The 25,944-nt window shown below is 38.3% G+C and overlaps 2 protein-coding genes across 7 annotated transcripts in view; one reads left to right on the plus strand and one right to left on the minus strand.

The window, feature by feature from the left end:
* Positions 1 to 1,482: 1,482 nt before the first annotated feature.
* On the minus strand, positions 1,483 to 13,090 carry tmem178a (transmembrane protein 178a). 2 transcript variants are annotated; one of them, XM_067387213.1, is made up of 4 exons: positions 12,308 to 13,090; positions 9,010 to 9,123; positions 6,338 to 6,475; positions 1,483 to 2,792 (listed from the first exon to the last, which is right to left on the minus strand). In XM_067387213.1, the coding sequence occupies exons 1-4, from the start codon at positions 12,717 to 12,719 to the stop codon at positions 2,551 to 2,553; spliced, it is 906 nt and encodes a 301-aa protein (XP_067243314.1). In that variant the 5' UTR covers positions 12,720 to 13,090; the 3' UTR covers positions 1,483 to 2,550. The 2 variants fall into 2 exon arrangements, with proteins under 2 accessions (XP_067243314.1, XP_067243315.1); XM_067387214.1 differs by lacking the exon at positions 12,308 to 13,090 and adding an exon at positions 9,197 to 9,400.
* Positions 13,091 to 17,857: 4,767 nt separating this feature from the next.
* The window catches only part of map4k3a (mitogen-activated protein kinase kinase kinase kinase 3a), a 75,353-nt gene continuing 67,266 nt past the window's right edge, over positions 17,858 to 25,944 (plus strand). For all 5 annotated transcript variants that reach the window (XM_067387984.1, XM_067387985.1, XM_067387986.1 and 2 more), the window contains exon 1: positions 17,858 to 18,112. In XM_067387984.1, coding sequence (XP_067244085.1) covers positions 18,017 to 18,112 — 96 coding nt within the window. In that variant the 5' untranslated portion in view covers positions 17,858 to 18,016. The remainder of the gene's footprint in view (positions 18,113 to 25,944) is intronic.

Raw genomic sequence — 25,944 nt, forward strand, 5'->3', positions numbered from 1 at the left:
TGCCAATTCTGGTGTTCAATGGCAAATGCCAATCGAGCTCCACGGTGCCGGGCAGTGAGCACAGGGCACACTAGAGGACGTCGGGCCCTCAGGCCACCCTCATGAAGTCCGTTTCTGATTGTTTGGTCAGAGACATTCACACCACTGGACTGCTGGAGGTCATTTTGTAGTGCTCTGGCAGTGCTCATCCTGTTCCTCCTTGCACAAAGGAGCAGATACCGGTCCTGCTGATGGGTTAAGGACCTTCTACGGCCCTGTCCAGCTCTCCTAGAGTAACTGCCTGTCTCCTGGAATCTCCTCCATGCTCTTGAGACTATGCTGGGAGACACAGCAAACCTTCTGGCAATGGCACATATTGATGTGAGTTGGATTGCCTGTGCAACCTCTGCAGGGTCCAGGTATCGCCTCATGTGACCAGTAGTGACACTGACCCTAGCCAAAGGCAAAACTAGTGAAAAACAGTCAGAAAAAGATGAGTAGGGAAACAAATGTCATTGGCCTCCACCTGTAAATCCATTCCTGTTTTGGGGGTCATCTCATTGTTGCCCATCTAGTGCACCTGTTGTTAATTTCATTAACACCAAAGCAGCTGAAACTGATTAACAACCCCCTCTGCTACTTAACTGATCAGATCAATATCGTTGATGCTATTCTATGATTAAAAAGTGTTCCTTTAATTTTTTTTTGAGCAGTGTATAATAAAAATGACAAAAGCACATAAAATTACTAAAAAACTGAAAATCTGAAAATAAACGTCATTCTAAATCATAATAACTATACACCTTATTTAGCCCCGCCCCTTTTTAGCGCGGCGCTCGTTGTCTTTTGACTTCCGGCTTGTATTTCCACAGCGATCTTATGAATTTATGAATGAACTGCTCATTTTAAAATCTTCCCGTTCTACTGACATTTGTTAAGACACCCGCTTTAAACATTACAATGCTCATGATAACTTTTAACTATACAACACGTAAACCCACTTCACCAGCTAATTATTCTTTAACAACGATGCCATAGAAATATACAGGACTACGCGAAAACGGAAGTTTAAAGACAATATTTTAAAGATGGCGGTGCGCATGTTTCTCTGGAAAATAAGGTCTATGATAGTAGGCCTAACACGTTTACCTTGTTGTAATGGACCATGGAGCTCTTGGATTGGAATTGGATGTCAAAATGGATTATTTTTCCCTATTATTATTCATAATAAAGCATCAACAAATCAGCTACACTAATCATTTGAACTTTATTTTTGCTCATTATAAACTGCTTTTCTAGTCACTATGTGAAGTGTAATGAATGCCATTGTTTAATATTTCTGCACAGGTAGCCTACAGTAGCTATATTCTCCATGAAAAAGAGAAAGCAGAAAACATGCTGGCTCTGCTTAAAATAAGTCACCATATGCCTGACAGAAAAAACCCCAAACTGAAATACTGCCCAAGTTCACACGAAACAGTTTGGTTTCTTCATAGTCCTTTATTTCATCATTATAATATTTTATTTACGATACACTTTCAGAAACACAGTAGAAGTTTTGAGGCAAACAGTACAGTTTCAGGGACATGTTACTGTTTTGGCTCAGTTTGGAAAACAACATCCTGCAATTAATATAATCCTCGTCGCTTTATATTAGCGTTGCTTCGTGTGGAACGGAAGGATTGGTATTTTCAGCAATGACGTGACATCATGAGGGGCCTTTCATGAGCAAGGCTGGTAGATTGAGATGAGAGAGCATCCACTTTAAGCATGCTGCCATATTATGACTGCACTGCCAGTGACAGCCACGTTCAAGTTCTGAATCTTCAGAGACATTTCATCCAATAACGAAATTGCATATCCACGTCTTAGATCTCAAGACTTCTCATGTCCCTTTGATTTTTCAATCTTTTTGAACAGCCACCAGCTGTTACCCAAAGGTGATATATATGCAATCATGCCTTTATACATTTGTCTGATGTGGTGACATGAAGCGTCCTGTTCATCCCTGATTGAATTCTTTAGCTGTTTTTCATTTGAAATATCAGCTCTGGAGCCAATGGTTAGTGGACTTGTATCCATTTGCACGTGGTTGGGAAATCAAAACATATGCTTTAGTCACAATAAAAAAATAATACTGACCATGATCAGAGCAATCATTTGAATTTCAGATGGTTTGCATAAAAAATTGTGGCTCAGATCCTAAGTGTCACCTGATCCAGAGAATGATTGCATCACAACAACCCAAAACATACACATATCCATCAAAGGTTCAAATCAAAGGTTTTGTTCATTATATTCACACATACTGTATATTTGTGTGTGTATTTTCTTTTTTATGTGTGTGATTTGTAAGCAAATGTGTGTAGAAGACACACAGGAAATGCAACAGTCTTTGTCTTTCATTCTGTATAACATCAACACATCTCAAAAGAGGCCCACAAAGGAATCAGAAATCTACAAGACATTCAAAATTGCTCCATACAGCATGAAGTCCCACTTGAATCCGTTTTACTAAAGCGCCAAGTGCTGATTAATGTTTTGCTGAGTCCTCCAGGCCACAGGGGGCGCTCATACAGATGACTCCCTTGCCGTTTTGGAGCGAAGCGCCTTTGTGCGGCTCAAGAAGGGATAAGTTGTGCAGATACAACCTGACGCCACTGTTAGGCCCAGACTGACCCATGCACAGAAGATGGACCATCCGTAACCGTGGTCTACATCACCGGGCAGACCGTAGATGAAAGGAGGGTTCCTGGAGAGGTCGTATGAGACACTGGCTGCGTAGGTGCACAGTGAGATTGTGCAAAAGATTCCTGCGGGAAAGAAGAAGCTTTGAGGTTACTGATCCAACACATAAGAAAAAAAGAAAAGAAAAAGAGTGCATCTGATGAACACTATATCCCATGAGGCCACAGGAGAGAAGTTGTGAATGGCAGTGAAGCGACGCAATTGACAATGTATTTTGTCCAGATTTCATTCATTCTACACACATTCATACTATATAGAATGCGTTCGAAATTGACCCTTCGCAAAGACCCGCCCCTCTTAGTTACTGTTGCTTTGTCCGACAAGCCATGGCGCCACACAGAGTGAAAAATACATTGTGGAGCAAAGAGGATACTGAGAACACGCCGACAGGCAAGACAGAGCAGGTTACATATGATATTAAACAAAGTCCCAGCTTTAAAACTGTGTAATTTTTTAAAGAAATTCGAACAATAAAAACCATTTTGTGGCTCTTTAATGTGTCGTGACAGATTGCTGTAGCGCCTCAGCTCAAGCGGCTCCGATCATCTCTTCCTAGTTCATTTATAGCATCAAATAAACATGAATGAACATGAGAAGGAATGTTGTTTCAAACGCGGAAAGGCGTCAGTACACACCTTTTTTCAAGTTCAAGTCCACCGAGGTTAAAGGGTTAGTTCACCCAAAAAATCTGTCATTTATTACTCACCCTCATGCCGTTCCGACCACACCAGTAAGACCTTCGTTAATCTTCGGAATTAAGATATTTTAGTTGAAATCCAACAGCCCCGTGAGGCTTCCATAGGGAGCAATGACATTTCCTCTCTCAAGATCCATAAAGGTACTAAAAACAAATTTAAATCGGTTTATGTGAGTACACTGGTTCAATATTAATATTATAAAGCGACGAGAATATTTTCGGTGCACCAAAAAAAACCCAAAATAACGACTTATTTAGTAATGGATGATTTCAAAACACTGCTTCATGAAGCATCGGAGCATAAATGAATCAGTGTGTCGAATCATGATTCAGATCGCGTGTCAAACTGCCAACGGCTGAAATCACGTGACTTTGGCGCTCCGAACAGCAGATTCGATACACTGATTCATTTATGATCCGATGCTTCCTGAAGCAGTGTTTTTAAATCGGCCATCACTAAATAAGTCGTTATTTTGTTTTGGTTTTTTTTGGCACACCAAAAATATTCTCGTCGCTTTATAATATTAATATTGAACCACTGTACTCACATGAACCGATTTAGATGTGTTTTTAGTACCTTTATAGATCTTGAGAGAGGAAGATTCATTGCTCCCTATGGAGGCCTCACTGAGCTATTGGATTTCAACTAAAATATCTTAAATTGTGTTCCGAAGATTAACAAAGGACTTACGGGTGTGTAATGGCATGAGGGTAAGCAATATGTGACAGAATTTTCATTTTTTGGTGTACTAACCCTTTAATCTTCTAACTCCGGTCTGCTTTGTCGGACAAAATGGCAGCTTCAGCGTTATGATTGGTTAGATCGCTTGTCAATCAAACTCCCAGCAAAAGGTCAATTGCATACTTTCAATTACATGGAAAAAATGTAACTGGCGCTGCGTTCGTTCCGTAAGTAGAATAGGGAAGGCGTAGGACATAAAGCGTAATGCTGCGTTCACACCAAACGTGAATAGAGCGTCAAATTCGCGTTTACTTGAACATTTTGAATGCATTCGCGCGTCTAAAGCGAAATAGACGCACGTAAAACACAAGCGTTTGAAGCAAAATTGACGCGCGTCCGAGGCGAAATCCGCTTCTTGTGGGAGGGGCAAGTGCTAGGCGGTTGTCTGTTTGCAAGATGGCTGATGTTGATCGTGCGTTCATCGAGAGAGCTACCGCTTTGTATTTACTCTGGAGAGCAGAACAGTGGCGTAGGGGTCAGCGTCGCGGGAAGGCCGCGGGTCGATAAACGTGTACGTGACTCAAAAGTGAAATGTGTATTTACAACTTACCAGGTAGCCCAATCTCCTCACCGATACTCTTCCAAGTGAGGTCCTTTTTATTCCTGTCTGAAGTATGAACTTGTGTCATAAATCTCTGGGTGACTGCTCACTGATAATATCAGTCGTTCCTCCATTTTGAATGAGTGACTCCGGGCGGGCCTGCCGCCACAGCAGCAAGCAGGCTCCTGACTGGTTAACGCGGCACAAATTTTTTGCAAAGTTCAGATTTTTCAACTCAGGCGTCAGACGCGAATTCGCGTGAAACGCGTAAAAGCACAAAAAGCACCATTCGCACGTAACGCGCGCATCACGCGAAACGCTCAATTCGCGTCATTCGCGCAAACTAGACGCGTGAATGAGGCGAATTCGCGTCTTCTGCGCCGCGCTAAATGCCTCATTCGCGCCGCGAGACCTCCAGGCGCACGTAAACGCGTCTGTACATTGACTTAACATTGAAATCATTCGCGCCAGATGCTCTATTCACGTTTGGTGTGAACACAGCATAAGATTTTTGAAGAATACGGAAATGCGGTTTTGGCAGAAGCACTTACAAAGGCGAAAATTTTATTTGAAAGTGGACTTATCCTTATCCTCCTAGGATTTCGAAGGGTACAACTGATGGACACTTCGGACCCCATGATCCTTTGCACAGTGAAGTTGTTTATCGTCACAGAATGGGTACAGGAGGCTCGGAGTTCGATTTTACCTATAATGTATGTATAGTATTTTTCTATACTACTGTAATATTTATACGAGTTAGATTTGGTACATTAGTATGGTCAAAACGACATTCATGTACTTCAACAAAAATACTTTAAACACATTATACTTTAAATACGTTAAACAAAAGGCGCAGCTTGCACAATGTACTCCTCCTTGATTGTCTCATTAAGATGACGCTGAAGTGCGTTCCAAAAAAAGAGGGTTTTTTTGACCCCTACACCCTTCATCCCTTTGAAGCTTTCACTCCGGAGGGTAAACCCTTTGAAGGGATTAGGGCATAGGGATGAGCCCTTCCGAATGGAACGCAGGGTCAGACGTACTACATCCACCATGTTGTTACTGCCTTCCAGCGTCAGTTGCGTCATTCATAAATCCTATTCTGTGGTCTCATGGGATAATAAAGTGTTCATCGAATGTGTCACAAAGTAATTACATATTCAAAAGAAGACCATATTCCTGTTTTGGATGCAACCAGACACTTGTTTCATTTCTGAATGAATCCATGTTTTTGAACAAATCATTTGAAAGAATGATTTGAAAGAATGATTCAATTACAAATTAATTTGCTGCCACCTACTGGTGCAATGATGTAACCTGCAGAAAGAGTCACTAAAAAATCCCCACTACTAATAAATATGTTATATATATATATATATATATATATATATATATATATATATATATATATATATATATATAATTTATATATATCGTCTTGTTCACATATATATAAGACAGAAGGAGATAAATAGACAAGACGTGGGAGAATGAACAAGGTAGACAACAACTTGGAAAGGAAAGAGAACCACCTACGAGAAAGCGTGCGACTGGGTGGAACGAGTAACAAGTAGCCAAGAAAAAAGAGGAGAAAGTTAGATAATAAGGCCGAATAAGCAGAATTATGTACCTGCCATAAGGAACAGGAGTCCAGACACATGCTGGGTGAGGCTTTCCTCCCAGAAAAATCCCACGGCGGCCACAATGCTTCCACACAGCATTACGGCAGCAGCCATGCCCAAGAACCCCGCCGTGATGCGCCGCAGATCTGAACACCACAGAAAAACACACTGTTTCCATGACTACCACCCACTTATCCAACAACTCACACTATATAGCTATGGGTAACACCTTATCTTTAGGAACTTTCACTGAGCTGTGTGGGCTCAATAATAGCTTCTGATTCTATGCAAAGTTTTGGAGCTGCTGATTGCAGTTATTGATTCAGTAAGTTTAATTTGGAGGTATATCACATTATAGAATCTGATTGAGACACATGCATGGAGGAAGAAGCTTAATTAGGAGGCATTTTAACGAGGGCTGTAATTAAGGCTTGTAGACTCTCTCGAGACTTGCTAAGTTACAACATCATAAGAGCTAATAAGATTCCTTCCAACAGAAAATGACATTTGACCAAGTTTGTGTACCGTGGGGCACATAATCATATCATGGAGATGCAAGAAAAGGTTGTGATTACATATTCATGACAGCACATGCAATAACCGCATTAGAACAAAAACACATCAGCTGTACTCTTATTACAGAATGGGCAATAGAACCCAATGGCTGTCTATCTTAGAATTTAAACCGGAAATTGGATTTTTTTAGCCAGTGGCCTTTAGTTAAAGTCACATTGTGAATCGCTGTTCCTAATTGTTAGCATTCTAGAGAGCATTTGATGGTTGAAATGTTGATAGTTTTGAGCAGTTTTTCCAGAAGAGAAACACTTGTACATTTAAATAAATACACATTTGAAAGCCATTGTTTTATGTTTCTCCTCAGCTTTTTACATCTAACTAAGGAAGCTTGTTTCCGTCATGGAATAAAAAAAAAAAAAAAAAAAGATAATTGCGACTTTTTATATCCCAATTCTGACTTTTTTCCCCAGAATTTGATATAAAGTCGCAATTGCGAGATATAAACTCCATATAAACTATATAAACGCAATTCTGATTTTTCTCGTAATTCAAGTTTTTATCTCACAATTCTGACTTTTTCTTGCAATTGACTTTTTTTCTCACAATTTGAGTTTATATCTCACAATTATGAACTTTTCTCGCAATTCGAGTTTGACTATATTGTGAGATATAAACTCGCAATTGCGAGTAATGAAGTCCAATTCTGATGGAAAAAAAGACTGACTTTTTTTATCAGAAATGCTAATTAATATCACAATTCTGACTTTATAACTATAATTGTGAGAACTGCGTGATTTAAAGTCGCAATTGCGTTACATAGTCAGAATTGCCAGACATATACTCGTAATTCTGACCTTTATTCTACAAGTTTATATCTAGCAATTCTGACTTTGTAACACGCAACTGCGATTTTATATCATGCAATTCTGAGAGAAAAAAAAGTCGCAATTACCTTTTGTATTTTTTATTCAGAGGCAGAAACAAGCTTCCATATCAGTTCTTTCATGAGGGGTAAAAAAAAAAAAACCTTTTTATATCGAACTTTTTAATGTGAAACTTTTTATATTTTATTTTCAAAACGTTCTATAAAGAACCTTAAAGGGTTTTGTCAGGTGTTTTAGAACCTTTTAGGGGTTCCCATCATGGGATCATTTTATAGATTTAGTTTTAATTAATGAATTTTGTTTAATGAATTTTTTATTTTGATAATTTTTTATGAATTAAACAGCACGTAAACATACTTTATCACTAGAGAAAATGAAATAAACATGAAAGTATAATGTATTAAGACGTGTGACCCTGGAACACAAAACCAGTCACAAAAAGTCAGTTTTTAAAAAAATTGAGATTAATAAGCTTTCTATTGATGTATGGTTTGTTAGGATAGGACAAGGAGATACAACTATTTAAAAATCTGGAATATGAGGCTGCAAAAAAAAATCAAAATATTGAGAAAATCGCCTTTAAAGTTGTCCAAATGAAGTCCTTAGCAATGCATATCCACTAGATTTTTGATATATTTACGATAGGAAATTTACAAAATATCTTCATGGAACATGATCTTTACTTAATATCCTAATGATTTTTGGCATACAAATCAATAATTTTGAGACATACAATGAATTGTTGGCTATTGCTACAAATACACCCATGCAACTTATGACTGGTTTTGTGGTCCAGGGTCAAATTTCTCCTTATATAGAGCCTTTTTTAATAAATAACCTTTTTTTCTAAGCACATATTTCAGATAATGTTAACACAAGTATTTATGATATTTTTATTTTTCACTCCATAAATATCAATCAATGAAAATTAAATGCATTGATTATATTGAGTTAATAATCTGTTATATTTGCTAATACCAAATAACATGTTCATTTCCTATCCAAAATACAATTTTTGATCTATTTTTACTTGTCCTTCTGTGTATTGTCAATAAGCAGGATACAAAAAAATTAACTGAATTTAGTAGAAAAATCACAATCAAAACATTGCCAGAGCAAATATTTACACAGCAAGCGTCTTTCCTGTTGGTCTTCAGTATTTTTACACTGCACAGTTTTCACTATGCAAAGCACACTTAACTTCAGCTTGCATGCACTGCTTAATATTCAACGCATATTAAGAGCTGCACAAGGCAGTGAGGAAGCTTTGGGCGACTTACGTAAGAGGTGCCACTCGTCCTGCTGTATGGTCCTTGTCAGGTTGAGGGGGATGTTCCTGAGTCTAATGGGTTGGGAGAAATGGTACTTGACAGATGTGCATCGCTCCGCAATACCTGCACAGGGATCACACACTCGTTTAGGATAAAAAAATTCTGCCCTTCAAATGCAGCTTTGTAAAGGTCTTACCAAAGAAATCCCTCTCAAATCTAAAAAACACCTTCTTGCTTCATCTTAAAATCCTTGCAGTGTTGTTTCTGTTATGATGCATTTCTGTTTGCACTAATCTCTGCTACTTCATTTGTTTTGTTTGTCTTTCCCTGGACGTTCCAGCACTGAGCCAAGAACAAGTATAGAGCCAAGCACTGCTGAAACACCCGCCTCCCCGACAGAGTGACCTTCTGTCATTATTTCCGCCTGGGTTCACACCATACCACACAGATTTGGCAGGCTTTGTGAGACGATTCTATGAGCTGAGCAGACACTGCAGTAATCATGCAGCAAGCCTGAGATGTATAGTTAAGTAAAAAGACACTATCTACGGTCAGCTACATGACACTTCATTGACTCTGAAAAATGAATTCAGTCTGCTATAGTTCAGTTTCTTAAAAATGTGTGGGTGAAATTGAAATGTGCCTTCTCTGAATTAACTACATTCAGAGCCAAGCCAGTGAGAAACCTCGAAAAAAGGCTAGATGTGCACTTCTGTATTCACTGATAATGAATTCAACTCTTAAGTTTTCTCACAGTGATATTAAGTTGCAGCCATGTACTTAATGAATACTAAAACTAGTATTTGAAGACTTCAGATGCAAAAGCCTCTAAGTGCCATCTGAAATTTTCTTATAAAATGAGCATTTTTATCAAGCTTGTATGTTTATGTTCAGTTATTTCACTTTAATGGCAATGAAAAGGTCCTTTAATTGCCATTAAAGTGAAAGTGAATAACACTGCTTATCTCTTCATCACGGCACCTGTTAGTGGGTGGGATATATTAGACAGCAAGTGAACATTTTGTCCTCAACGTTTCTGTGTTAGAAGCAGGAAAAATGGGCAAGTGTAAGGATTTGAGCGAGTTTGACGAGGGCCAAATTGTGATGGCTAGACGACTGGGTCAGAGCATCTCCAAAACTGCAGCTCTTGTGGGGTGTTCCTGGTCTGCAGTGGTCAGTATCTATCAAAAGTGGTCCAAGGAAGGAACAGTGGTGAACCGGCGGTCAAGAGGCGGCCAAGACACATTGATGCACGTGGGGAGCGAAGGCTGGCCCGTGTGGTCCGATCCAACAGACGAGCTACTGTAGCTTAAATTGCTCAAGAAGTTAATGCTGGTTCTGATAGAAAGGTGTCAGAATACACAGTTTGTTGAGTATGGGGCTGCATAGCCGCAGACCAGTCTGCCCATGCTTATCTGATCTGAAGAATCACGTTTTCTTGTACATCAAGTGGATGGCCGGGTGCGTGTGTGTCGCTTACCTGAGGAACACATGGCACCAGGATGCACTATGCACTCTCGGCAATGTTCTTCTGGGAAACCTTGGGTCCTGCCATCCATGTGGATGATACTTTGACATGTACCACCAAAAGGGGGCCAACACAATATTAGGACGGTGGTCATAATGTTATGTCTGATCTGTGTATATATATATATATATTTAATATTACATATATATACCTATTAATATTTAAAAAATGGCAAGGTCATGGGATCAATTTGTATGAATGCAATGCAACTTGCTTTGAATAAAAGTTTCTGCCAATTGCATAAATGTAAATTTTATACACATTTTGACTTGTTGATGTGTAAATATGAGAGTCGTAATTATATAGTATGCCATGGAATGGAATATAAGTTGTTTAATAATATAGTGTACTCATATCACTAGCAAGCATCAAGTCACAAATGATGAACAAAAATAAAGAGAATTTTGATCTTCCGGTTGTCATGGCACACTCAACCTGAGCTAATTCCATTGTGATCTGATGAGAAGTTCTTTAGAGTGCCTCTTCTTTGATGGGCTGATTCGGGGACTCATGGTAATAGGCTGTGTCACAAATCAATGCCCTGGGTGCTGAAGGTCAAGTGATCTGTGTGACTTTGAGCTTGATTTAAATGCAAGGTGGCACACGGCTTCCGCTTTTAATCTTGACATGATCAGATCTCTGTAATCTGTATTGACTATGAATCATCACTCATTTCCTGTGCTTTTTTTCACCTTGAGACTTTCATCTCTTTCAAAGGAAACTTTTGGGAAACAGCTAGCTCGGTTGGCAATTTCATAAAGTTTTGTTCTGTTGAGCTCAGTCATGCATGAAATTGATTTGCAGAAAGTGCCTTTGCAGTAAAATAAACAGGTCAAGAGAGACAAAAATGTCAAGCACTAGTGTCAGCAAAAAGTCCATTAAGCTTAAGTTTGGATAAGTGTCAGAACAAAAAGGATTAAATCGATATTTCTTCCAGGAAACGAGTATGCATAAGCTAAATATTCATCCACACTCACCTATGTATTTGACGCAACACATCATGCAGACCATCATCATCATCATCACTCACAAATACAAAGCCTGCACACTCATCACACAGCCAGAACTAAAGAAAAAAAAAATGCTAAAGAATCATCATTTAAAAAATATATATATATATATATATATATATATATATATATATATATATATATATATATATATATATATATATATATATATATATATAAACTAAACAATCAAAAATATTAATTTATTCATTGTCACCACAAGATTCAATGTAGGTTACATCTTTAAATGCACAACCAGTCAGAAGCTGACTGCACTGACGTGTCACGATCCTTGAGTAACAATATCGTGTTAAAAGCTCTACGATTGATTAATAGCTACTCTTTTGATTCACTGAAACGAACCAGCTCATTAGAATCATTTATTCGGTAATCTGACTGCTGTGGTCGCGCAGTCTGGTCTGTTTTATACTCTGAAAAGAGACGACTCATTAGAATCATTTGTTCGAGAATCGAACTACACCAGTGTCGCTGTGTGTTTTGAGTCAACTAAAAAGAGCCGACTCATAAGAGTCATGTGTTCGGGAATCGGATAACGCTAGTCGCGCGTGTTTGTTCGCGTATAGATTCAATGCAGAAAACACTGTCAGGTTATTGTAGCGGTAGAAAGAAAGAATACAGAGCTGAACTCCATGAACATCGTTCGGTATAGGATAGCCTCCTAAAAACAATATCGGTTCTCACCCTAGCCAGAACTAAACAAACATTGGATTTTTTCTGCGTTATAATGAACTTTCCTCCCAGGTCTTACCCTTTGAAATGAGGTTGTCAATATCCCTGTCCATTCCCTGGAAGTAGCATTTCCTCCAAAGTCCAGAGTAAGTGGAGAAGAGCGGGCGCCCGCACTCCGTCTCCAAAATGCCCATGCCCAAAATCGCCCTCCAGTTCTCCAACAGTTCCTCCTCTCGACTCCCTACGTGAATGGGCTTCATGAGAGCCAGGTTGCGCTTCGCATTCCCACTGTCCACCAAAGGCAGGTGATATATGGGCATCTCCCTGTTCTTCTGGTCGTTGGACTCCGAGCCGTACTGGTCGCAGTTCTCCTTGTGTCTCCTGGTGTCGGTTTCGTACCAGTGGTCGGTAAAGATCGCCGTGACCAGCAGCATGAGCGCGAGCAGGCTCATGGACAAGCTGATCGCCGTTACAAGAGCCCGTTTCTCCATGTCTCCAACATCCGCGCAACTCACTCAGTCATCTCTCACATGAAGCGTACTTTCCTCGCCTTTTCCCGGGACAATGCACCGCTTTGAGCTGCGATCTGTCATTACAGGTGAATGAGCGGAGTGTGTCTGCGCGTGCGGTACTGTGGGCATCTGTATGGGGATGCGCGATGGCCGTGCGTGTGTGTTTACCTGCACTCCGCTCGGCGTTTGTGCATCTTCCTTTATCCGCAGTAGTCGCTTGTCTTACTTTCCTTTTTCCTGATAACGCTGATGCATCCACGTAGAACAAGATTTCACCGTGCAACTGAACGCGCGTGTGGGAATGTCAAGGTTGTCGCGCGCCGACTGTGCCAACAATAGCTATGGGTGTGTCAAGGAGACAGGCGAGGCGGTTTCCTGCGAGCGCGCGACTGAACTGTTATGATGGTGATGATGATGGTGATGATGAGTGCAGTTTGACCAGGCAAACATCAGTGCAGCAGAAGACTATTATTCAAAGGGGAAAAACAACTCAAGAACTTGATTAGACTGCAAAATATTCTGAAGAAATGTTTTCCAGTGTTCTAGTAACAAATACAATGTTTATTATGATATAATGATAAATATTTTAATGCAATACTTGCGTCCATGTATTTTAACATTTATAGCCAACCATCACAAGAAGTTTGATTTATTTACTTTTTATACATTATTTATATATTTATACATTGAATGAAAAATACTTCCCTTGTACCTCGAATACATGAGTGTACACAATATTTTTAAGAGGTTTTTATTTAGTTGCTTCATTATTTCATAACAAGGTCAAGCTCTTAAAAATAAAACTTCCAAAAGGTTTGGTTGGAGTTACAATGATGCCACGCAACATTTTTTGTCAAAACAACGTAATTAGTGTGGTCCAGATAACATATTTGGAGTTAAGATGCTTATTGACTCAAGATGCTATTTACACTAAGTGAAAATAGCAATATTTTCTATTACGCTAAGTGACAATAGCAGCATTTCTTAGCAATATGCTATTTGCACTAGGTGAAAATAGTGTTAGATTCTATTTACACCATGTAAAAGCAGTTCTTTGCAATAAGAGTAAGTACTTAGATGCTATCTATACTTTATGTTAGTATTAATACCACAGAGTTAAATGATTATATTTATTAAAATTATTAAATGGATGCTGCCTTATTGTGAGAATAAAAACCCTCCCTACATTTCATTTTTATTGAAAATAAATGCGAGCTCGGCAATAGGCAGATTCCAGCCCGCGTCGATCGCATTAAAAGCCAGGTGTGCGAACCTTACGGAGCAGAGCGAGCGTTTTCAATTCATTCCTTGGAAGTCGAGCTTCACACTCGCAAGGTGCAATGTGGGATTGTGAAGCTCGACTTTCATAGGAATGAACTGAAAACGCTCGCTCTGCTCCGCCCGCCCCGCGCCTGTGGACACCTACCGTTACTCTCTACCACGGTTGCCAGGTTTTCAAAACAAAACATACCCAACCTAAAACTAGGGGGAGGGGGATTTTTTTAAAGATTTTTTTTTTTTTTTTACAGAAAAATATTGATAAAAAATTGCATTCCGGGGGGTAAATATCCACTTTTTTGGCAGGGTTCCCCTGGTAAAATTCACATTCCAGGGGCTAAATATCATATTATTTGGGGTTGCTTCAAATCGTGGACATGAAAACAACCAGCGGCAACAGTGTTAAAGAAGCCCAATTCCACGAAAACCGCAGACTTGGCAACACTGCTTGTTATTGCTACTCCACTGAAGACGTTGAATTCCGTGCGTCTTTTTTAAAGGTGCTCTAGTAAGTACATTCGAAGTGTTGTCAAACAAAACAGAGGCTAGCTAGACCCTCCCTCCTCCTCCTCCTCCCCCTCGTGCTTCCTGAAACAGTCACGCGCATTTAAAATCATTCTTGTCGGTTATTGGCTGGAGCATGTTTATTATGATTCGTGGTCCAGGCTGCACCAGTTTGTTTTTATTGCCATTTTTGGAGCTTGTGGCGACTACAGAGACCGCGTTTTTTCACAGTGTGTTCAGGGTACAGGCAGCTAGTGGATAGTGAGGAGATGTTTGTTGTATGTGAAAAAAAAATGTTTTGGCCTAAAAACGCGTGACATCACTTAGAGTACCTTTAAGGCTTAATATAATTAAAAACGGATGAGTTATAAAAAAATTTACCCCCTCAGAGTTGTCATGAAGGGCAAAATTCGCTGTATAGACCAAAACCACAATTTGAACCAGACTGTAAACATGTTTTTTTTTCTGCTGTAAAATTAGGTATTTTAACATGGGACTCAATGACATTCTGCTCCCTTTTGCAGCCTGTCCCTAGCGGCCAGTCGATGAATCACAGTTTAAGTCACTTCCATATTGGCTTCACGAGAAACTGGGGGAGGTTGCCGCTTGGTGTGGACGCAGATATTTTTTGAGACAAGGGGGAAAAAAGATTGGTTAGGGTAAGCTCCGGCTTCGTGTGGACGTAGTCAAAATAGACACTCCGATTTTGGCATTTCAATGAACTCAGAATTTTAAGGCAACCAGGTAACTTACTTTTTTAAGTTAAACCAGCAATATTTTTTTACAGTGCATAGAAGGATTACTTTTGGGTTCCCCAGAGAATCTTTCTAATATTCTAAGGAACCTTTTTCCACTATAATGACCGTTTTGTACAGATATGTGATGTACATTGTTGTGTAAGTGTTCAAAAAAATGCGATAAAATATATAATATATAAATAAATAAATAAAATAATTACCTTTTTGTGGATCGGAAAGGTTCCACTAATGTTAAAGGTCCTTCATGGAACCATTAATGCCAGTAAAATTATTTTTAAGAATGTATATGACATTGATATGCATCTGTGCATTAAAATTAGACCAATATATCAACCAGGTGAATGTGATTTAACCAAGTACAACATGTTCCTGGATCAACATCTTTGTTGATCCTGGAACAACATTCCAATCAACCAATCAGATTTAAGGGACATGTTTACTGGTTATGTCTAGGTTTACAACCAGGGTTATGTGCATACACCTATCTTTCCCCTCTGGTTTTAGGGATAAATTATGGGTAGGATTAGGTTTAGGGGTAGGAATAGGGTTAAGACTAAATCAGACAGGAATGTTGTTCCAGGATCAATAAAATATGTTGATCATATTGAAAACTTGGCAACAAGAATGTATATGACATTGATATGCATCTGTGCATTAAAATTAGACCAATATATCAACCAGGTGAATGTGATTTAACCAAGTACAACATGTTCCTGGATCAACATCTTTGTTGATCCTGGAACAACATTCCAATCAACCAATCAGATTTAAGGGACATGTTTACTGGTTATGTCTAGGTTTACAACCAGGGTTATGTGCATACACCTATCTTTCCCCTCTGGTTTTAGGGATAAATTATGGGTAGGATTAGGTTTAGGGGTAGGAATAGGGTTAAGACTAAATCAGACAGGAATGTTGTTCCAGGATCAATAAAATATGTTGATCATATTGAAAACTTGGCAAAATCACAGTGAACCATATGAACCAGGTCAATATTTGGTCACTCTACACTGGTTAATGATCATTTAATAAATGTAGCATAAATATAAATAAATATGTATATAAATAACAAATTAGATTTATTAAAATCTATTACTTATCTAAAACCAATAATATTTTTTAATAAATATTAACAAATTGAGAACTGATTAATTAGAAAAATAATTAAAACAGCCCTCACCAGACTATGACTGCATTAAACAGACCCACAAAAGATAGAGAGGAACTGAAAATGAATAAAATAATGTGCATGCATAAAAACCTGAACAATAGGTTGGAACACAAATCTAGAACAGCCAGGAAAGAACACCTCTCTATAAGCTATACAGGCCAACTCTTATGTGCGTTGGTTGTTTGATAACTGCCTTCATGCTGAGACCTTGATCTGTGCCAGTGCATGCTTTAATAATCAGTCAATAAATTGCATCCTGGATGTGTGCCTGGCATTTGAGAAATAAATTAGTCTGAATCGTACTGGCTCATAAAACCTTCATAACAACCACATGGTGTAAGTACAAATGTGTTCAGAAGCTCACTCTTGGCACACACTCCTCTGTGATTCGGAAATAAATAGCGCTGAATCACAATCCTGTCTGAGCTGAAAGAGAAGAAGATGGAGGAAGAAGTATGAGACTGTTTTGTAAGTCACAACCACATGGAGAATCCTGACAACTGTTAATTTGTCAGCTGTCAGTGATTTGTCACATATTTGGAGAGATATATGTGAGAAAACAGAGCTCAAACTGCCTTGTGTTACTCGCGAAATGATGAAAACCATGTAGAAAACCACAACCCATCACTGTTATCATTACATACAAATCAGAAAATAACAGTAAATTATGAAATGCTAAAATGTATACTACTACAACCAATGATCTAACAGTGAAAGGGTACAGAATCACACTTAATTAAGTCATTAAAATCAGCCACCCCATACATTTTGTCACTATTGTGCACTGTTAAACATAAATAAATAAATTCAGTTCTATTCTATTCTACACTGAATACTCGGTTTCTATTTTTGGTGTCCTAGTCTTTTGTAATAGAATTTTGACTTCACTGTGAAGTCATCTTGAGTCGGACTTCTCGCAAAAAAGTTTAGTCAGTGACAGAGCCAAACTTCTGCTTTCTTGTACAATATGTTAAGTTAAAATATTGTTTTAAATTATGAATATATTGTTATGTTTTATTGCCATATTTAATATTTAATGTTGCCTACATATAATTAGGATTATTCATTTTCATTATTATTTCTTAACTGGATCAAGACGAGTGTATCTTTTAATTAAAGTTCTTTGTGCACTAGCCTTATATTAAAGATAATAAACATAAATACAAGACAAACCAGTGATCCAAGCACTCATGCGCCATAGGCCTATTTAAACTAAAAGAAGAAATTAAATAAAGAAAACGCTAATTTAATAGAGTGTTTCGGACACGAATTGTTTCAAATGTTCCTCAGAAGCAGGTTATCTGCTGGAGTCTATGCGCCTTTGGTCATCTGACCCAACCCATCCTCCTCCTCCAGTCTTCATCCTCCCATTCCAGGCATTCTCCACTATACGAGCGCAGCGCATGCGCAGTGGAGCTCACGGGAAGCCATGTTAAAGTTAGTCAAGTACTGAGACTGAGATTCCCTTCTGACGCCGTATGTTTATTTTTTTCCGTTTTTCTCCTTTCGTCCGTGTTAGGGCCCCCAGCAATTAACATTGATAGTTAGAGGCCGGAGTCCCCACGATGAACTCTAGTTTCGATCTGTCCAGGCGAAATCCGCAAGAGGATTTCGAGCTTATCCAGAGGATAGGCAGCGGGACCTACGGGGATGTTTACAAGGTAAAAATGTGTTTTCTACAAACAAGGCTCGTCTTCTGGACAGTTCAGTCCATTTTTAAAGGGCCCGTTCTTTAGAGTAAAACCAATGTGAGGCATATGGGAGTTTAAATGTTGAAGGTTTGCAGTCTTGAAGATTGTACTTCTCTGAACTGGACTGGGACACTGATCACTTAAAGGTGCACTCCGTATTTTTTTTGAGAATTAAAAACAATTACATTTAATAAAATGAATGGAACTATGGATAAATATATTTAAAATGTTGTACATTTATGTGATAATGAAGACTATAAGACCTATCAGTCTTCTAGTAAAAGCCGATTTATTCTACACGGAGCGGGTCTCTCATGGGAACCGCCATGTTGACATCACATGACCGGACCTGTCATGCTGTTTTTGGACTACTACTACTACAAATTAAAAATAACGATAATATATTTACTTTATAAAGTGTTTTAGCAAGAGTGCTGAGTGGAAAATGCAATGTATAAACAAGCAGTATAAAGTACCAACGCAGTCTGATATATCAGCAATATACAAAAAAATCAATATGTTAAGTTTTCTATGAAGCAGCAGCAGTTAGCAAACAAACTTGCATCCAGACCAAAAAGTGTAAGAACAAAGTACTATATCACTGGGACTATTGACACGAATGAGAGCAAAAACTCTGAAATATGCATACTTCCCTACTATATAGTAGAAAAGGACAGCTTTACTGAATGCACCTTTAACCCAAACCATCTAAACTTTTCCCTACTTAGACAGTTAATTCAAGTTTTTTTCATAATTTACTGACTGTCGTTTTGTTCTTAAACTGTATGGCTTTCTTTCTTCCTTAAAACAGAAAAAGTGACGTTTCTCAGTCTCTGTCATTATTAATTATTCCTTTCCTTTTAAAAAAACAGATCAGTAGCATCAAAACACCGATCTGTCAAACTCTGGAAACATTATGCGGTTTAGCACATTATCTACTGTTTACAAATTTTACATTATTTCATGTCAACTTATTGAGTTTATTCCCAGTTTCGTGCACCTCAGAGTTAGTGCGACTGAATAACATTATTGTGTGGTTTTGTTGCAGTGTCACTCCCATGGGTTGTTGCAAAATTGTGCAAGAGATGACAAATATTTGAGGAAGGCCTTGTGATATCACCGCTTAAGTCTGTGGTTGTCAACTTGTCATTGACTCAAGCACTGTAGAAAGATCAGTTTGGTGACAGCTGGCCAGTTGATCACTGTTGTCTTTAGACTGGTTAACTTGGAAGATGTTTACAAGTGGTGTGAAATATGCTGGATTATCCGCGGCTTTATCCGAGTGGGGCTTAAGCAGTAGGTCAGTGTCACCCTGCAAGACTTTTACCTGTCAGTCAACACTCTTAAAAATAAAGGTTCTTCATTGGCGTTAATGAATCCATGAAGAACCTTTAACATCCATGGAACATTTCCACTGCACAAAAAGGTTCTTTAGATTTTAAAAATGTTCTTCACACTTACTAAAAATGGTTCTTTTAAGAACTGTTCTTTTTTTAGGAGGCTAGAATAGTTTTTCCATGGCATCACTGTGAAACCCCCTTTTGGAAGCTTTATTTTTAAGTGTGAAGTGTCAACTTTTTACATAATAATAGTCATAATTATTGCATTTAGTCTGTTTTCATCCCACCTTCAAGAGCAGCATGTCAGTCTTCATTTGTCAGAAGAATAACTGTTTTATCTGACAGAGCCTGTTATAGGATTATGTGAAAGATAAGTAAAACTCTGTTTATACTGATTGGAGGGATTTTAGATAACAGATAACGGATTATGTCGGCTACTGTCTGGTTTAACAGCATTGAGTGCAGTGTATCTACAGATATGAAGTTATTTACAGTCCTTTGGTGTTTTTCCTTCAGTTGACAAGCTACTGTAATCAAGAAGGTAAACAAATATTCTGGATTGGAAGAGACAGTCATATTGAGAAACCCATATTGATTGACCACTATTCTGAATATTGGTGGGGATGTGGCTTCTTCAGTGTCTATGGTAGTTGACTGTAATTATTGTTTTTCATTGAGTCAATCATGTTGTACTTAATGTATAGAAAGTTGTGATCAGAATTTGAGTGATAATGCTTATTTTTTGCGGCGTTTGCAATAGATTTTAATTAACTCTTAACTCTTGGAGCCTTTAGTGGCATGAGAACATGCGAGTATATAAATATCCACACTTCAGATGATGATGGTGAAAAAGGGTGGTAAATTACCATATAATGTCCAAATGTTTGACTTCTGATGATCGTAATGACAAAAGTTCTTGCATATGTTTAATTTCCTTTTTTTCCAGAGAAAATATCACACCTCTTTTTGATGATGTATTTCTCTAATCATTTAATCTTTCTTACAATCGATTCATATCTGCTTCCATCCAATCAACAAGCAGTTGATAGAGCCAAGTCCCCACCCGCCATTGTTTTCTTTTTCTTTTTCAATCCATTTCACTCAGATGTATGTCACAATATGAAAGAAAAGATCTACTTTTGCTTCATCCTGACTTTAAATTGCTCAACTTTTGTGTACCTTAAAAGGGTAGTTTACCCTAAAATCACCCTTATGTCATTCCAAACCTGAACGATCAGGTACGAACATCAGTGGAACAAAAAAGCAGCCATTTTGAGGAATATAAAACAACTTTGGACCCCATTGACTTTCATTGTATGAAAAAAAAAGACCTTATCAAAAACATCTTTTGTTGTTTGTCATACAGGTTTGGTGAGTAAAAGATGACAGAATTTAAATACTTGGGTGGACTATCTCTTTAATCTTTTACACAAACCCATTTTATTCAAAACAGACCAGGACATTAACTTTAGCAATGTTTGCTGATTTAAATACCATACTGTTGTCAACAGGTGTTTCTCCAGGTTTGTTTGTCTACTGGGTCTGCTTGTTTTTCTTAACAGTTTGAAGTAAATGTGATGCCAGCGTGCACCTGATGGATTTTTAAGGGCCTGAAAGCATACAGAGATGTAAAGTATTGATTGAGCAAAAGTAAGCATTGAACAAAAAGCCTACTGCGTCAAGGGTAAGGATATGACTAATTACCCAGTTTGATCAGCATATATTGGCTTTGTGTCAAGCCTTGCTGGGGCTATTTTGATAGTTCTGTGGCTTCCCTGAATTCGAGTGGTTTTGTATCGATTCCATTTTTATGTCTACGGCCTGAGGAATCGGCAGCAAGCGACGGAAAGAAAGCAAAGGGATGCATATGTGAGAAACTCATCGGTAAAAGAGTAAGTGCGAGTCCAAACTGTGGCGTGAGGTGTAGTGCTTTAAGGCAGAATTCATTGCTTCTCTTTCAGTAGGTTGCTGTGGAAAGACGATTATGTGAGCAAATCTCTTCGTGTGTGTTTGTGACTTTGTATGTGTTGATTCTTTTTCTTTGGCCTCCTGTAGAGACACAAATTTCTTTCTCTCGCAGGAAGTTTGGCTTCTCACTGCATGAGTTTGCTTGAAAAGGCCAGGTCAGTCTAAACAGTAGTTCTGCAGAGCTGAATGCAAGTTGATTTCAGTCCAGCCACTAAAATGCATCGGATACAACAAAAAGGGAGATCTTAGTTCTTGTCAGCAGAACAAAATCTGTTTATTTCTGGCCCGAGAGGTTTGATTTCACTTACGTTTTGAAGAACAAACAGCTCCTGCACGTACATCGTTTGGTGAATCCAGCCATATTAGCTAATAGTTTTCCATCTCAGAGTTTGTGGAGTGTTTCTTGGAACATCCATTCCAGGCCTTGGCTTGACCTGACTGGATTAAAGTCACAATTCCACCTGCATTCAGATAATCTCTTTCATTCTTTACACCCAGGAAGTCTCATGTTCCACTTAAAGACGAAATCCACTCATCCTGTCACTCCTGATTGCAGTAGTCACCTTCAATCACACAGATTACACAGGAAGATGGTTCTTCAAGTGTCCTGCATCGTGCATTTGTGAAAACATTCTGACAGGATGAAATTCAAGATGATAGAGTTACTGTGATATGTGTGCCCTATGTGTGCAGACCCGCTGTGCAGCTGATGTGAGGGCATTTCTGAATTGACTTTGTCGGGAAAAAATGATCATTAATTATTCACCTGTTTCAACAACTGGGCACTGCTCCATCCTGTAATACTATCATGCTTCTGAGATTGGTATCGGCTAGTTTAGGGACATACTTGCAGCCCCTGACTTTCAATAGTCCTGACTATTTAAATATATTCTGATAAATAAGATATATCTGGAATTAACTGGAACAATCAGCTGTAATATTGATTATCGCATAAAAAGAATTGAACCATGTGGACTAACAGAATACCTAAATCGAACAATTTTTTACTTACCTTGCTGATACTGCAGGTTCACTCTCTCCCATTGAGATGTTGAGTCATTTTCATAGATTTGTCATAGGTTTTCTCAAAATGTAATAAGGGTGTAACGGTAAATGTATTCGTCCCGAACCATCATGGTACGGATGTCAAGGTTTGGTGCATAATGCAACACTGTTTGATACCTACCACAACAGGAAAAGGCATTGTGTTTTTTTTCTTTATGTTACAAAAGCAGAAAGTTTTATTTTTATTGCGAGTGTGCGCAAATAATACCCTTTACAGTTTCAAATGATGTCTTACTCTTATCTGTATGAACATAAATGACGGAGGATTTAAAATTGTTTCCACTGTTATAATGATACAAAATCATTTGGCATTGTGCCAGCCAACATGCTAACAATATTTAGCATATTTAGCAATACATATTTCAAGTAAACTGAACTGTTTTATTGTTTTGAATTGTATGAACTCATTTCTTTTAATTTAGGCTAACTTAAGTTTAACTGAAACTGGGTTGGGATTTCTATTTCCCAGCAGCAAGGGGGTGGGGTGAATGCTAAAATGAAGTGTTATGTAATGTTTTTTGTGCAAGATTAATGGTAAGGGGGATTTAGTAGTGATTAATGTTTTTATGCTAATTTAGAAGAGTGACAAGTGGTGCATGCGGCTTGGTTTGAGAGCAGGTAAGTTACATGTTTTAAGTTGCTGTACCCATTCAGTATGTGTTATTCCATGCTATTGTTAACATGGTAGCTAATTAGTATGTTGGCATTTTCTGAATTTTCTTATAGGGTTTACAGTGAAGTAAACAATTAATTTGATTTGGAAGAACTCAAAATAAAAAAGTGAATTAACTAAAAATTTTATGTTAATTGCTATCAAAGTGTATGAGTTAGATAACTCAGTACTTCAAGTTAGGAGGAATTAACATGCATGAGTACTACGAACTCAAAACTTGATAGTTCTGCTTACTTAAAATTGGGAGCATCATAACTCAAAAAAATTGTATAACTGATTACCTCAAATTTTTTGAGTTAGCCCAACTTATTTGGGTTTACAGTGTATGTTATTGCTACATGTATTCCATAGACATCCATTTTTTTGTTTTTATAAACTTATGAATGAAAATCTAAAGGATTTACTGGGGCTTTACAAATCTTTACAAATAAAGATTTATAATGTTTTTGAAAAAGTTTCTTATGCTCATCCAAGCTGCATTTATTTGATCAAAAATAAATTAAAAACAGTAATTTTGTGAACAATTATAATAGCTGTGTTCTATTTCAAAATGTAATTTGTTCCTGAAAAAGCTGAATTATGAGCAGCATTTACTTCAGTCTTCAGTGTCACATGATCCTTCAGAAATCATTATAATATGCTGATTTGGTGCCTAAGAAAATTATATATATATATATATATATATATATATATATATATATATATATATATATATATATATATATATAATAATTATTATTATCATTGTTGAAAACAGTTGTGCAGCTTAATATCTTATGGAAACCTTGATACATTTTTTTTTCAATAATAACCAAAGCAGGTACGATTTTGGAAGTGCTTTGCTTTGGTCAGTTCCTCTTGCTCAAGTTGATTTTATTTTGGTTGTTTGAGAATTTTTCATACCTTTTCTCCCTTGTTTTTGTCACTGTATTCAGAGAGGTACAGACCATAATGGCTAGGTGGGCGACCAGGACTCATTACTAGTTGAAGAAAGTCACAGTCCGCTAACCTTCTCCCTGAGGAAACCTTGAAACGCCTCAATGGAGTCTCACAAAGCTGAGGTCAACGTACTCCAGCCATCACACATTCTTTCTTTCATCACTTTTTGCAGGAAGCAACTGTCAACACCTTTGCTTACTCTCATGTGTTTTATGCCTTCACGCCTTTTAGAAGTTCACAACAGACTGGATTGCATGGTCTCTTTTAATAGAACGTCCTTGCCATCTAGCCTACTTTTGAGCAGCCTCAAGATCTCTCCACATTCTGGAGACTAAAGCAGTTTTAACCTCGACGCAGCCTTTCAATGAGTAAGCAGAAATACAGATCTGCATGACAGAGTGATCTACTGTCCTACAAATGCGGCCGAGGAGAGAAATTGTATTCTCCCTTTGTGAGTGTGAGCGACTGACATTCTACCTTTGTTTGGACAACAACGTGATTTACTTAATTATGTTTGGTGTTTGGTAGCGGAATTAGAGTTAGACTTATTAGACAGTTAATCGACCGTGTTGTAGTAACGATTCATAAACCGTGTTGTTGGTGGGAGACTCAGAGAAGGCGGTCATCTCAGTTGTACTGTAGCTTCATAATCATGTTTTTGCAAGCCCAGGCACGCTCCTGTCAATGCGCACCAGAATTCTTGATGCATTATGTACTCTGCGTTTAACTGCAATACAGCATGAATAATGAATCCCATGAAATGTTTGATAACACCAGTGCAGGAAAGACATTAGAGAGGAAAACGAGTTGTTTATCGGAGGTCAGTGCCGCATTGCCACAGTAAATTGTTAATACAAGGCATCAAATTTGCCAGGCATTGCAGAAAATGATTGGCCTAGATTCGGCTGGTCGGGGGCCAAGCTTGCAGTGATTTATCCACCTCTCTGTAATTACCTGACATGGCAGCAGCTCGCAGCCCCACTGTGTGCTGCACCTGTGCAGGTGGAGTGCTTGGCTGTTGCTCCGCACCTTAGCACTGCTGGGGGAAAAGGGCATAGGAGAGTGTGTGCGTGTGTTTGGGGTTACGCGCTGGGAGGCAGAGTTTTAATTCAAATTTATGCAATGGTTGTGTGTCTATGTTAGTGTAAGTTAAAGTGATAGTTCACCCAAAAGTGAAAATTCTGTTATAAACAGCGTGCATAGCACTCAAATACGGTAAACATAAGCTTGCTTGAGCTCCATTTACCGGTGAATCTGATATGACAAAACTGATACCTGAATATAGAAAATATCGTTTAAACCGATTATCGGTCGATCGCTAATTATCATCGCTCAACAACAAAAATCATGGTTGGATATAATGGCACAGAAAAGGTTAATAAGCATTTTTTCCCCTTAGGGGCTAAAAACTGAACTTTTTACGCGTTTTGGCCGTTCATTTAGATGACAATGGCATTTTGGTGGCCTGAAAATGCAAACTTTTGAAAACGGTCTCCGTGTAAACAACAAAAATGCGTATCTGTGAAACCAATGACATCATGCACAAGCGCATTACATGTTCAGTCTTTAGTGTTTCATGACCATCTAATGGCCTGCCTGCAGAATACAGCATATTTAGTCATTTTCACAGATGAATGGGGATCATTTTGACAATGGTGTCGCCTGTACGCGGAAAAAAGCATATCGTTGTCGTGTAAACGTTTCCTTAAAGGGTTGCCTGGCAAGTCCAGAATGATATATCTTCTACAAGATATATCAGTCTGGTCAGTCCGCCCTCTGTCGCGCCTCGAGTCAACTCCAAACCGTACCGTGCAATC

This window comes from Chanodichthys erythropterus, chromosome 6 (assembly GCF_024489055.1).
Source record: "Chanodichthys erythropterus isolate Z2021 chromosome 6, ASM2448905v1, whole genome shotgun sequence".
NCBI classification, from domain to species: domain Eukaryota; kingdom Metazoa; phylum Chordata; class Actinopteri; order Cypriniformes; family Xenocyprididae; genus Chanodichthys; species Chanodichthys erythropterus.

What these genes read in the sequence shown, in the direction of transcription:
- tmem178a (XM_067387213.1), bottom strand. Translation starts at nt 12,719, where the DNA reads ATGGAGAAACGGGCTCTTGTAACGGCGATCAGCTTGTCCATGAGCCTG. An exon ending in TGACAACCTCATTTCAAAGG is followed by an intron (nt 9,124 to 12,307) that starts GTAAGACCTGGG and finishes ATCCCTGTGCAG; the next exon opens with GTATTGCGGAGCGATGCACA. An exon ending in GGACGAGTGGCACCTCTTAC is followed by an intron (nt 6,476 to 9,009) that starts GTAAGTCGCCCA and finishes TGTGGTGTTCAG; the next exon opens with ATCTGCGGCGCATCACGGCG.